The sequence below is a fragment of the Pygocentrus nattereri genome, chromosome 11 (genome assembly GCF_015220715.1).
Source record: "Pygocentrus nattereri isolate fPygNat1 chromosome 11, fPygNat1.pri, whole genome shotgun sequence".
Taxonomy (NCBI): Eukaryota; Metazoa; Chordata; class Actinopteri; order Characiformes; family Serrasalmidae; genus Pygocentrus; species Pygocentrus nattereri.
The window spans coordinates 24,804,346-24,816,795 of NC_051221.1; the positions used below are offsets into that span (position 1 = coordinate 24,804,346).

At 38.9% G+C, this 12,450-nt stretch overlaps 1 protein-coding gene across 1 annotated transcript; it reads left to right on the plus strand.

Annotated features, from left to right (window-relative positions):
* Nucleotides 1-3,612: 3,612 nt before the first annotated feature.
* On the plus strand, nt 3,613-10,766 carry hexa (hexosaminidase A (alpha polypeptide)). Its single transcript, XM_017722873.2, has 14 exons — nt 3,613-3,995; nt 4,253-4,354; nt 4,493-4,558; nt 4,977-5,023; nt 5,168-5,278; nt 5,387-5,488; nt 5,675-5,807; nt 6,416-6,596; nt 6,712-6,798; nt 7,295-7,367; nt 9,330-9,510; nt 10,111-10,201; nt 10,316-10,423; nt 10,540-10,766. The coding sequence occupies exons 1-14, from the start codon at nt 3,740-3,742 to the stop codon at nt 10,601-10,603; spliced, it is 1,602 nt and encodes a 533-aa protein (XP_017578362.1). The 5' UTR covers nt 3,613-3,739; the 3' UTR covers nt 10,604-10,766.
* The last annotated feature ends 1,684 nt before the right edge of the window (nt 10,767-12,450 follow it).

A 12,450-nucleotide genomic window follows, 5' to 3' on the forward strand; every position in this document is an offset into this window, starting at 1 on the left:
TTACAAAGTCTGAGGTATCGGAGAACACCCAGTCAGAATGTCCCCTGACGCTTCTGTTACACCTGAGCTGCTTGTAGACCGTATGCTTACATGTAAGAGGTCCATTCACTGAGAGCCAGACACATCAAGGTGTATCTCAAGAGGCCGAACCAACTCTGTCTGTGTGCTCAGCCTTGACATTGTCTCTCCTCGATTTGGTCATTGATGGAATCCAGGAACAACTGCTTTCTGGTATGTCATCTGATGGTTTGAAAGAGACACAGTCTGAACCTTCTGATTGGAAGAAATCAGGTTCTGATGTTTCTGAGGAGAGTCTGGTCCAATGCGAGTACCATTTACACGAGTACGATGAGCTAGCTCAGAGACTTTTCTGCAATGTATCAGCAGAAAGCAGCTACAGTCGACCCTCCAGAGATCAATGGGGGGGAAACTAAAGACTTGTACCGTCCTTCATCAGTTCAGTCTGGTTCCTCTCCCTCTCTCTCCAGCCAGCTGTTAACAGACAAGGTTTGCTTAAGTCTCACACAGAGTTTCTTTGCTGGTTCTTTGGATTGTGGCACAGTTGGCAACAGCTTCATCAGACCTGAGAAAAGAAGTGAGCTCCAACAATCCTAACAAACTTTCTCTACATCATGTGGTCCTGCAAAGCTAGATGGAATACTAAGAGGTATGTTTGCTGAGCCCCTTCAAAGGTTTGGTGAGGAAGGTTCCCTGCACATGATCTTGAACCCTCAAGACTCTATGTTTGATGAGGCCCTGTTGACTGCTTTATGAAAGCATCTAGATCCAGAAGCTCCAACTGCATGTCCTGAAACAGAGGAGGGTGAAAAATGTAAACATGAAGAAGCAAAAGCATCTTCTTCCATCTCAAGATGCCAAAAATCAACATCTTCAAAAAAGTAAAGTCATTTTTAAGTAGTTTTAATCTTGTGCTGTTTTATTCCAGTAACAGTATAGTAATAACTTAATTATATTCATTATTAATATTAATACACTGAAATGTGGTAAGACTTCAATGATTATGAGGTTGATATGTCTCATACAGAGATCCAAAAAGGACAATAATGCTGGATTTTCAGATCAGGAGCGTTTGCAGAGTCGCTGCAAATTTACATTGTTAAGTTTGTATATAGTGTAGATTTTATAACATGCAAAAAAGGTTGAGATGAATGTCCATATAACTTTAAAAGTAGCATGACTTCTTCTTCTTCTTTCGGCTGCTCCCTTTAGGGGTCGCCACAGCGGATCATCTGCCTCCATCATGCCCTATCCATTGCCTCCTCTACTTTCACACCAACCATCTCCATGTCCACCTTCACTACATCCATAAACCTTCTCTGAGGTCTACCTCTTCTCCTTCTACCAGGCAGCTCCATCTCCAACATTCTTTGCCCAATATATTCACTATTCCTCCTCAACACATGTCCAAACCATCTCAACCTGGCCTCTCTGGCTTTATCTCCAAACTGCTCCACCTTCACTGTCCCTCTGATCTGCTCATTTCTAATCTTGTCCAGCCTTGTCACTCCCAACGAAAATCTCAGCATCTTCATCTCCGCCACCTCCACCTCAGCCTCCTGTCTTTTAGACAGAGCCACAGTCTCCAAATCATACATCATAGCAGGACGCACTACTGTCTTGTAAACCTTCCCTTTCACTCTTGCTGCTATCCTTCTGTCACACATCAGCCCTGACATCCATCTCCACCCACTCCATCCTGCCTGCACCCTCTTCCTCACCCCTTTTTTTGCACTGTCCATTGCTCTGGATGGTTGACCCAAGATATTTGAAATCATCCACCTTTACGACCTCTACTCCTTGCATATTCACCTTTCCACCTGCCTCCCTCTTATTCACACACATGTATTCTGTCTTATCTCTACTGACCTTCATTCCTCTCCTCTCCAGTGCAAACCTCCACCTCTCCGTATTCTTTTCCACCTGCTCTCTATTCTCACCACAGCTTACAATGTCATCTGGAAACATCATGGTCCATGGAGCCTCCTGCCTGACCTCATCTGTCAACCTGTCCATCACCATTGCAAACTAGAAAGGGCTCAAAGTTGATCCCTGATGTAAGCATGACATATTTAATAAAACAGCCTTTTTCAGTCATTGGATCAGTAACTCATTATAGTTCTCCTGATGACACCCAGGTTCACCCAGGTTCAAGCAAACTTTAGTTTGTTTATTTTTTCTTAAATGAGTACAAGTATGAGTATGTTTTTTAGTACTCGCCAATATCGATTATTGTACCATAATGAGTAACCTACTAAGAATTAAGTAGTTGGCAGTGTAAATAAGTGCAACATACCTTAACAGTTTAATCGTCAGTCTTGGATTGAGTAGCGTTGCTGAGGAGAAGGCTTTGTTCCATGTCAGAAAAGTGCTTTGATCCTATGCTTCTCATCTATCTCTTTCAACAACATCACAGTAACTGTAGGAATTGCATCCAAAGATAATCAGTGTGTTTTTATTAGTATGAGTATGAGTAAATAAGCATGGAATTGGGCCAGTAACCAATACCAGTATTGGTATCAATGCATCCCTATGCCAAATGGCATAAATATAAGCTTAGCTTCTTTAAAAATATATATTTTATTCACAGCCTAAAGATGAATGAACATACAAATGTTTGTTAGTTCAACAAATAAACCTTATATAAGGATGACTAAAAAAGCAGCTGTTTAGAAAACTCTAAATTGTTAATGTATCATGTTGCCTAGATATCTGAAGCTCTGATCCCTTTTCATGCACTAAGACACTGTACAGGTGAAAAGGAGACTACAGAGGCAGATCTACTCTTGGGATTGCTGTTTGCAATGTAAATCATGCAAAATATGCCAGATTTGACAGAATATTAAATCGGATATGTGTAATGAAACAAGGAAAAAAGACATATCGCAATAAATGTGGTTAGTCGACTGACTGGATCTTAGTTAAAAGCTACTACTGTTAGCCTACAAGTCAGCAATTTAAGTGTTTGTGTTTGAGTTCTAGTGTGTGTAAACTGACCAACTATTAAAATGAATCATTTTTCTGCAATAAATGTTCTTTGTTAATTTATTTATATAGAAGAATTTCTGAAACTGAAAAGTCCATATGATATGTTTAGGTATTTCAGGATTTTCCCTACAAACTGTCTTGTATTCATAGACATATAAACAAATTGGTTACCTTTTTTACTTTTTGCTCCTTTCTTTATTTCTGATTATTCTATTAACGCATCATTAGATCAGAACTATACAGTGCCTTTTCACTGTTTAAAAACTACAAGTGAAAAGTAGGACAAATGGCAAGTATTTGGATTTGAATCTAACCAATAAAAATAACGTTCCTGCCATACAGCAGGCTCTAGTGACCTCTAGAGGTTTAACAGACGTTTCCGGGCTTTTGTTTTATTTGAGAACGTAGGTCCAGCATTAGCGTTAAATATTAACACTTTATTGTGCACTGAATTGGTTCAGAGTACAGCAGTAATCACAGCCTGGATCTCTACATGACCCAGTCGTCTGACAGCCGCAGTATCTTTTCGGTCAAAATAAAAGCCGGGAGCGAATGGACAGCGTTGCTGCTGGTCACCTGACCACTCTTTTACACAGCAATGTCATATGACGTTGTAGTACGTTTTTCCCTCTTCAGCGTTTTCATTTTTTTGCCAAACATTGCTGCTCAGGGTTTTTCAGTCAGGACTCTAGGCTTTATAACGCGTTAAAGTAGGCTACATACAGCCTTTACTATGTTTCTGACCGAGACCAAGCGTTTTCACTTTTTACTTCTACTTATTATTCTTCACAGTGAAGTAGAACAGGCGTACGCAGTGTGGCCAATGCCACAGCAGATGAGCCAGTCTACAGACCGCTATCCTATAAATCCTCAGCTGCTCGCCTTCAGCTACGCCAGGGATTCAGCTGCGCAGAGTGGATGTTCTGTCCTGGATGCTGCTTTCGAAAGATACTTCAACCTGATTTTCCCCGACTTTGTGGGTGGAACAGGTAACGATCTAACTCAATAGCTTTCCTTTTAGCAGAGGAGCCTACATCTATTGCTGAAGTTGCTACTGTGGCACAGGCTTCATCCTTACAGCTCCATACTGCTCTTGAATTCTGATACTAAAGTCTCCAAACTCACCTTTTATGAAATAGAAGATATAAGATACATACTTCTTAAGAGGATACCATAGCTTCTGAGTGTGTAATACTCTTTTGTTAATTCATTTGTCTGACAATTATTGCCTCATTTTATTTTTTAGGACTCAGTAACATTTGGTCAGAGCCAAAACCCTTCACAGTATCAGTGAAAGTCAAAAACGGTGAATGTGATGGATTCCCTGATGAAGGCTCAAATGAAAGCTGTGAGTACATGTATTTTTTATTTCTGGCTTTATTTTTGATGTGTCTTCTAAGGGGCACAACCTTACCTACCATTAATTCACTTCTTTAGACTGTTAACCAGTCACATTCACATGTACATGTACATTTCCTCTCTTCAGATAACCTCAGTGTATCTGCAGGTCAAGCTGTCTTGAAAGCAGAGTCAGTGTGGGGAGCTCTGAGAGGTGCATCTTGATTTATGCTGCCATATTCTGTGTTGTCTTTTTGTTTGGAAGGAAACAAATCTGAGCACATGATTTGGCCTCTTCATACGGAGCTACCAAACCGTGACCTGTTTAACCCCTTGAACTTTGTATTTCCACATACTAAGGCCTATTATTCTGTAACTAAATGGAAATAATGCAAAAAGGTTGCATTCAACAATGCTTCAAAAGTTTAAATGTTTTTAATGCTTTGCGTAACTATGAAACTAAGAAAGCGTAACTCATCTTTTAATTTTACAGAAAACCTGGAAAACAGCCATATTTGACTTTAGTCTGTTTTACTTTGGTTTGACACAACAAATAGCATAAGACTCCATAAGATTCCAGATTTATCCTATAAGACAGTTTCATACTCATCCCCCATTTCTTATAAAAACAGGACTGGAGTCCTTTAGTCAGCTGGTGTACCAAGATGATTACAACTTGGTAAGTACGATATGAAACTACAAATCTGTACATCATAGTTTGGATGCCATCTTGATGGTGAATGTGTAAGAGAATATCAAAAAGACCAGACTTTACTAGCAATTAACTATGCCTGTTTTTTCGTTCTTACTTTATTTTTTGCAGTATTTTGTCAATAAGACTGAAATTGAGGACTTCCCACGCTTCCAGTTTAGGGGTCTTTTGCTGGACACATCAAGGCATTATTTACCCATGCCTGCTATTCTGAAGACGCTGGTAACCAGCTAATATTTTGGCTAGTCGTAATCACCATATGATAGCTGCTGACCTATAACATGATTATAGGAAATTAAATGCCCTTTCTGATGCCTTTTCTCCTTGTAGGATGCCATGGCCTATAGTAAATTCAATGTGTTTCACTGGCACATTGTAGATGACCCTTCTTTTCCTTACCAGAGCCGCAATTATCCAGACCTTAGCAGCAAGGTAGCTCATACAGATCTTACAGATATATCATGTGTGATTATTTACACATGAAAAATGTGATAACATCTTGGCCCGTAGTATTCTTTCTGAAACCCAAGTGCAAAATACCATTATTTTTATACTGACTTGTGCATACTGAATCAGTAATAATGTTTGGTGTTTTGCATGGCTTTATTTTTGGTGCAGGGAGCCTTTCACCCGATGACACATATTTACACACAGTCAGATGTGAAGAGGGTAATTTATCATGCAAGACTCAGAGGAATCAGAGTGGTGCCAGAGTTTGACTCTCCAGGACACACTCAGTCCTGGGGTAAAGGTATGACAAACACAAAGGTTTGTTATACAGTGTCAGTGGTTTTATATAGTAGTGAATAAAAGAAATAATGATTATGTATGTCAGTGTGTTTGTTTAACCATTTCCCAACTTCCCTGCAGTAAAGCCCAGTATTATTTGTAATCATCATCCAATACATTGTTTGGCTACTTAGTGCTTCATTATGTTAATGCATATGATTATGTTTAATCAGTAACTACATGGACTACAATTATGGAGTTACATCATAGTTATTTTTAAGTTACAGGAATGTGTATTAAAAAATTGGGCCCACCTTTTAAGAGGTTAATCAGGTGTACTGGTGATGGAACTTAACAAATCCATGTTGGTGGTGTTGAGACATCTGGAACTAAACTTCAATCTATCTCACAAGAACACAGTAAAATGACAAATTATTATTATTTTTTACTGAATTTATGTTTATTCACAGTTATTCTAATGATATATGGAGTTTGTACAAGCACAGACACACTGACTAAGCATGATCTTGCACTAAATCACTTATTAATTTAAGACCAGAAACAAAAAGTGTAAACTGTAATTTAAACCTCAGTGTTGTGGCTTTCTTTCATCCATTGCTTTGTTCTTAGGTCAGCCAGACCTGCTGACTTCCTGCTACAAGGGAAAAGTTCCCTCTGGAACATTTGGCCCTGTCAACCCAACCCTGAGCTCCACCTACCAGTTCCTGAATGGCCTCTTTAAAGAAGTGACCTCAGTCTTTCCTGATTCTTATTTACACCTGGGAGGAGATGAGGTTGATTTCACCTGCTGGTAATATTGCTCAGAAGTTGCACTGCTTTTATATCACATGATGATGAAGTGTCTGAGTGCTTGGTTTTACATTGCCTAGTAAAGGAGTTATTACATGCATTATTGCTTTTGATAGGAGGTCAAATCCTAATGTGCAGGCATTCATGGCAAAAATGGGTTTTGGAAGTGACTATACCAAACTGGAGTCATACTACATGGAAAAGTAAGTGGAATTCAAAACAGTGCTGAACATGTAACTGCTGATACAACACGCCATAGGTGGTCAAACTAGTTTCTCTCTGTTTATGGTAATTGCATTTTTCGAGAAATAGACCCCGGAGTCAGATTCTTAACAAACTCAACAGCAGCAAGTTGTGTTGCTACTTGAACTTATTATTTGTCAGATATTCTACAAGCACTGAATCCAGAGTTCCATGCCAAACACAGCCCTGAAAATTTTACCATTACTAATAAACAAGAACGTAGTAAGTTATTTGACATTGTATGGTAGTCGACATTTCACTGACAATAGAAACACCAAAGCTCTCTTATAAAGATATGTGTTCCACTTTGTACTGGCAGAATTACTCATTTAAATAAATGTTTTACACTTTACGTCTTAGACATCCACAGTATTTAAGTGCACTGGAATCAGCTCAGACATGTGATGTTAAAAAAAAAAAAAAAAACTTTGAACCTTTTTTATTATTTTTTTTTAGCATTGTGAACATCACTGCTGCCCTCAACAAGACGTCCATTGTTTGGCAGGATGTGTTTGACTACCGTGAACGAGTAAGTGCAAAACTATCCTCTCCTTTCCTCCTTAAAGCTTCTGCCTCCTCCTTCTATGTATGTATGCTGACTGTAAGATCATCCTCTTCTTAAAGACGCTTTCTAAAAGGAACGGGTGACATATGTTCTAGCACAGGGCTCACTATGTGGTGGAGGTGTGGAAGGGGGGCTGTTACTTGTGTGAAATGCGCAGGATGACTAAGGCAGGGCTAAAGGTCATCCTGGCAGCGCCCTTCTACCTAGACCTGCCTGGACCTACGCATAACTGGGCCCGGTACTACAACGTGCGGCCTCTTGCCTTTAAAGGTCAGGCTTTGAGTGCAGAGTGCTCAGAGTGTGGTGATGTTTTGCTGTGTAATGACTTATGGTTCAGTTCTGTGTACTTTTCTCTCTTTGCTTTAACTATGTGCTTTGTGCACAAGAATTCTTTGTTCTTATCTGTTTTCTCAGGTCTATGAAAGTGTTTACAAGTTCCATTATTCTCTTATTATATTTCATTATCTCTGCTCTGAAAAATTGCACGTGATTTGTGATTTAAAAAAAAATTGTGATTAAACTTCCACCGATTTTTCAAATTGCCAGCATAATTCAATGGTGGACATGTGACATTGACTCATTCTGAGTGGTCTGATGTGTAATAGTGCATTATAGAGAAACTTATCGACTCATATATCTTTATAGTGGTGGTGCTAGAACAAAGGTCTATAATGCATAAATTTAATTTGCTATCAAAAGCAACTTGTTAGCCTAGATATGTCTTCTGAGTAACTGACTAATTGTAATTGATAATGGTTAAAATAGTTTTAAATCTGGTTAAAAAAATAAATAATAATTTTTTGAGTACTGTTTTGCCTTATAACACTTAGTATGTACCTCTCCCCTGTGATTACATTTTTAGATTACATTTTAGGCCTCAATAGCTTCTCAAAACTATTGTAAAAGTGTCTCAGACATAAGGCAACAGAACCCTTTCGTTAGTACAATAACTGTCTGTGAGAGAGCTTTTAGAGACATTAAGCTCTTCAGACATTTGGTTCCAGTCACCACCGCTGTGAATAACTGACTTCACATCAAACCACTGCCTCAAAAATGCCTGTTTACACCTTAATGTTTTAAATGTAAAGTAAGAAAAGTAAGAAAGTAAGAAAAGTAAAAATGCAATGTAACAGCTTGATATATAATGAGCAAGGAAATCATTAGAGACTGCAACACATAGATGAATGTGTATATACTTGTTGCCAAGTTATTGGAGTGTATTTTATACCTGTCTTAGTTGTACCTACAGTTTATAGGCTGTTTTATCAGCTACACCTACCATAAAGGTGCACTTTGTAGCTAAGCAATTACTGATTGTAGCCAGTCTGGTGCTACAGTTTTTCTGGTCAGTGGTCTTACAGTGGTTCCTTTCCATAATTGAATCAAGGGTGGCTGACAAACCACAACAACAGATGGGCTACAGTCAGCAATTGTAAAACTACAAAGTGCACCTACGTGGTAAGTGTAGCTGATGAAATGGTGTGCTTAAATATAATAAACTAGCAACTCTGTATCTAATCATTTTTATCACCACCAGATGTCAGCAAAGGGTCAACTGTATAAGCCCACTGCAAAGTGATTGTGATCTCAACAATCGTCAAATACCCTCAAGCTGATATTAAAGTAGCTGTATCAGAGCAAGTTTCAGAGACTGATCATCTGGGTCTCAAAAGCAAATAACTTCTGAACTAAGCTATGGTTCTTAAGTTTGTAGAACAGGGGTGTCAGATTCCAGTCCTGGAGGACCACAGCACTCCACTGTTCAGCCTTCTATCTCTTAATACACCTGATTTTAGTCATCCACTAGAAGACAGAAACCAATTATCTATACAAGGCTGTGGCCCACCAGGGTCTGAACTGCACCTGCTGTTAAGCGTTAGATATGTGGGCAAGCGGAGCATTACTCTTTTGTGTGTACTCTCTCAGATCCCCATGGACACAGTGCTGGAGATCTGGAAAGGAGTTCCTGCAGATTACCGTGCTGAACTGGGCAGAATCACTCTTGCTGGGTACAGGGTACTGCTATCAGCCCCCTGGTACATCAACCATATCAGCTACGGGCAGGACTGGCGCAATGCCTACACTGTGCAGCCCCAGAACTTCTCCGGTGTGTGGAGCTGCATATTCAGCTGGGGGCTACATTTAGACGGGTCTCCAATTCCAGTCCTTACTGGTGTGGCCTAGTGGCCTGGGTAGTAGTGGATTAGTTCTATGTGAACAGTCATGTGCATTTCATGACTGGCACTTAGTTGGTGGTTGTGGTTATCTGTGCCATGTTTGTCATGAGGCATCTGATGCTAAATTTGCATCACAGCTTAAAAATCAGTAGCTCTTTTAAATGCACAAGCACATAGTACTTTGCATGGTCTCAATTATCTGGGGTATTTTTATCTGTTGCAATACGGTCAGACTCCAGTCCCATAGTGCTGTAGAGTTTAGTGTTTTGCCTGTTTTAACACAACCAGTTTAACTGCTCACTTCATTATTAAGTCTTTTATGAGTCAAGTTTAGTTACAATCTATTGCAAAATTCAAACTGCAGTGCTGTGGTCTTGGGTTGGGTTTGACACTGGGTTTGGGTTGGTGTGTCTATACGTTTAATGTGTAATGTTTGCCTAACCACTTACCTTGATGTGTCTTCCAGTTTGCATTGTTTCATGTTGACATGCAGTGTCTGTCTGCTTATTGTACTCATGTGTTGTGTTTAGGTACAGAACAGCAGAAGAAGCTGGTGATTGGTGGTGAAGTCTGCATGTGGGGAGAATATGTAGATGCAACCAACCTCACTCCACGCCTATGGTGAGAGAGAGAGAGAGAGAGAGAGAGAGAGAGAGAGAGAGAATATTTAATTATGTTGTTAAAAGCAATGGTTTCAATAAAAAATCAGCTACTTTCATTTTTTTTTGTACATAGGCCTAGAGCAAGTGCAGCGGCTGAAAGGCTGTGGAGTGATGAGGAGAAGACCTCTAGTGTGGATAAAGCTTTCCCTCGCCTAGAGGACTTTCGCTGTACATTGATTAGGTACTGAGAATGCAGAATTGCATAATTACACCTATAGCTAATGCACAAGCGTGACTGTAATGCCATGGAAGAAAAGGCAACTATCACATTTTTCCCATTTTTCTTTCTCTTTTCAGACGTGGTATCCAAGCAGAACCTCTGTTTGTAGGCCACTGCAAACATGAGTATAGTGGACTTTAAGTAAAAGGATGGAAATATAAATTAACACTGAACATATTTTGCACATAGATTGTGCTTGCATTTCTAAAATAAATAGTACTGTATATTTTCTTAATATTTTAATGTTTTTACTATAATGCTGTAAATTGAATCTAAAAGAATTAAAATATGATTAAAGACTTGACAGACTTGTTGTAGTTCATTAATTTTATTTTCACTGAATTGTAAAATAGTAAAATGTCTCTTTAGCCATGTGTGTAAAACATAACCTTTTCATAGAATAAAATCTGGGATATGGTGATAGCACTGCCTAAAATGTTGAGGTAATGTATACAGACATCTAATGAATTCTGCTGCTGCGATGCTGGTCCCATCTCACTATGCAGCATGTGCATCTATTGACCCTGATGGAGTTTATGCCTGAGCTGATGTAGGACAGCAAGGTGTTAGTTTCCTGAAATATCATGATTGCAAGATGATCTGTTTAGACACTTCTATTCAACTTTTCAACAAACAAGAAATTATATTTTTGTTTAATTAAATCACTGCTATTTTTTTCTCACAAAAATGGCACTATTTTTTATAAAATAGCTTCACTAACTACTGTTAATATATATATTAATATATATTAAAATAAATCTAGACAATGTAGAATTGTTTATCTTTTTCTTCCCTTCAGCTTTATGCTGTAAGCTGTGGCCTGATCCTTTTTGTGACAATTCAGCAACATTCAGCAGTTGTATATATTAAGCTTCTCTATCCCTTGTTCAGCAGTAACATGGTCTTTTAACTTAAGTCCCCCTAATGTTTAATTTACTTGCCAAATGAGCTTACATGTCTTTGATATTTACTTAGACGATTGATTTTCTCATTGCTGGGATTATGCTGCTGACAGCAGATGGCAGGAACTGGCTAATCCTGCAAGGCTCTGGTGCAAGGCCTAACACTCCCTGGACCACTGACAACCCCCTAACCCCCAATAACTTATTTTAACTTCCACTTGAGGGGCTTCATATATGAAAGATATAGCCAATCCTATCCAGTAGTCAGCATGATCCAGCAGGGAACTGACCTCAACATGAACTTTTGGCCTGTTCATCCATCCACTTGCCTATATAGGTGTGTGTGTGCATTTGACATAGTTTGCATGCATGTAGTCCTTTTTATTGTGTGTAAATATCATGATGAATGGATCATATCAAACAAATGGTCCAAAATGACTCAGAAAAAAGTCTGGTTCTCTTAACTTATATTAAAAGTAGTTTTTTTCCATCTCCTGTAAAGTTACCATTTTGGAGATACAAGGTTTTCTTACGATATATATAAAACAGCAATAGATCACTTATATATATTATACACACACATGGTTGTAACCCCCAGAGGACAAACACAGAGCAGGTTATATCTGAGTGATGATAATTCTCAGCACTGTTGTGCTGGTATGAGTAGATCAGATGCAGCAGTGCTGCTGGAGTTTTTAAAACACCTGAGTGTCACTGCTGGACTGAAAAAAGTCCACCATCAAAAATATCCTAATAACACAAATTGTGCAACAACAGATGAGCTACTGCCTCTGACTTTACATCTACAAGGCGAACTAACACAATAGCGCATTTAATAGAGTGGACAGTGAGTGGACAGTGTTTAAAAACTCCAGCAGCACTGCTGTGTCTGATCCACTCATACCAGTGCAACACACACCATCACACCACCAAGTCATTGTCACTGCAGTACTGAGAATGATCCACCACCCAAATAATACCTGCTCCATGAGGGTGTCTGGATTCTTGTGTATGTATATTTAAAATTATATATACACTGTACTTACATGCACATATATTGTATAAAATCATTTCTTTCCAGTGCTG

Coding starts and splice junctions, on each gene's coding strand:
- hexa (XM_017722873.2), top strand. CDS start 3,740: ATGTTTCTGACCGAGACCAAGCGTTTTCACTTTTTACTTCTACTTATT. Junction 3,996..4,252: donor CGACTTTGTGGGTGGAACAG/GTAACGATCTAA, acceptor TTTATTTTTTAG/GACTCAGTAACATTTGGTCA. Junction 5,279..5,386: donor CTGCTATTCTGAAGACGCTG/GTAACCAGCTAA, acceptor TTCTCCTTGTAG/GATGCCATGGCCTATAGTAA.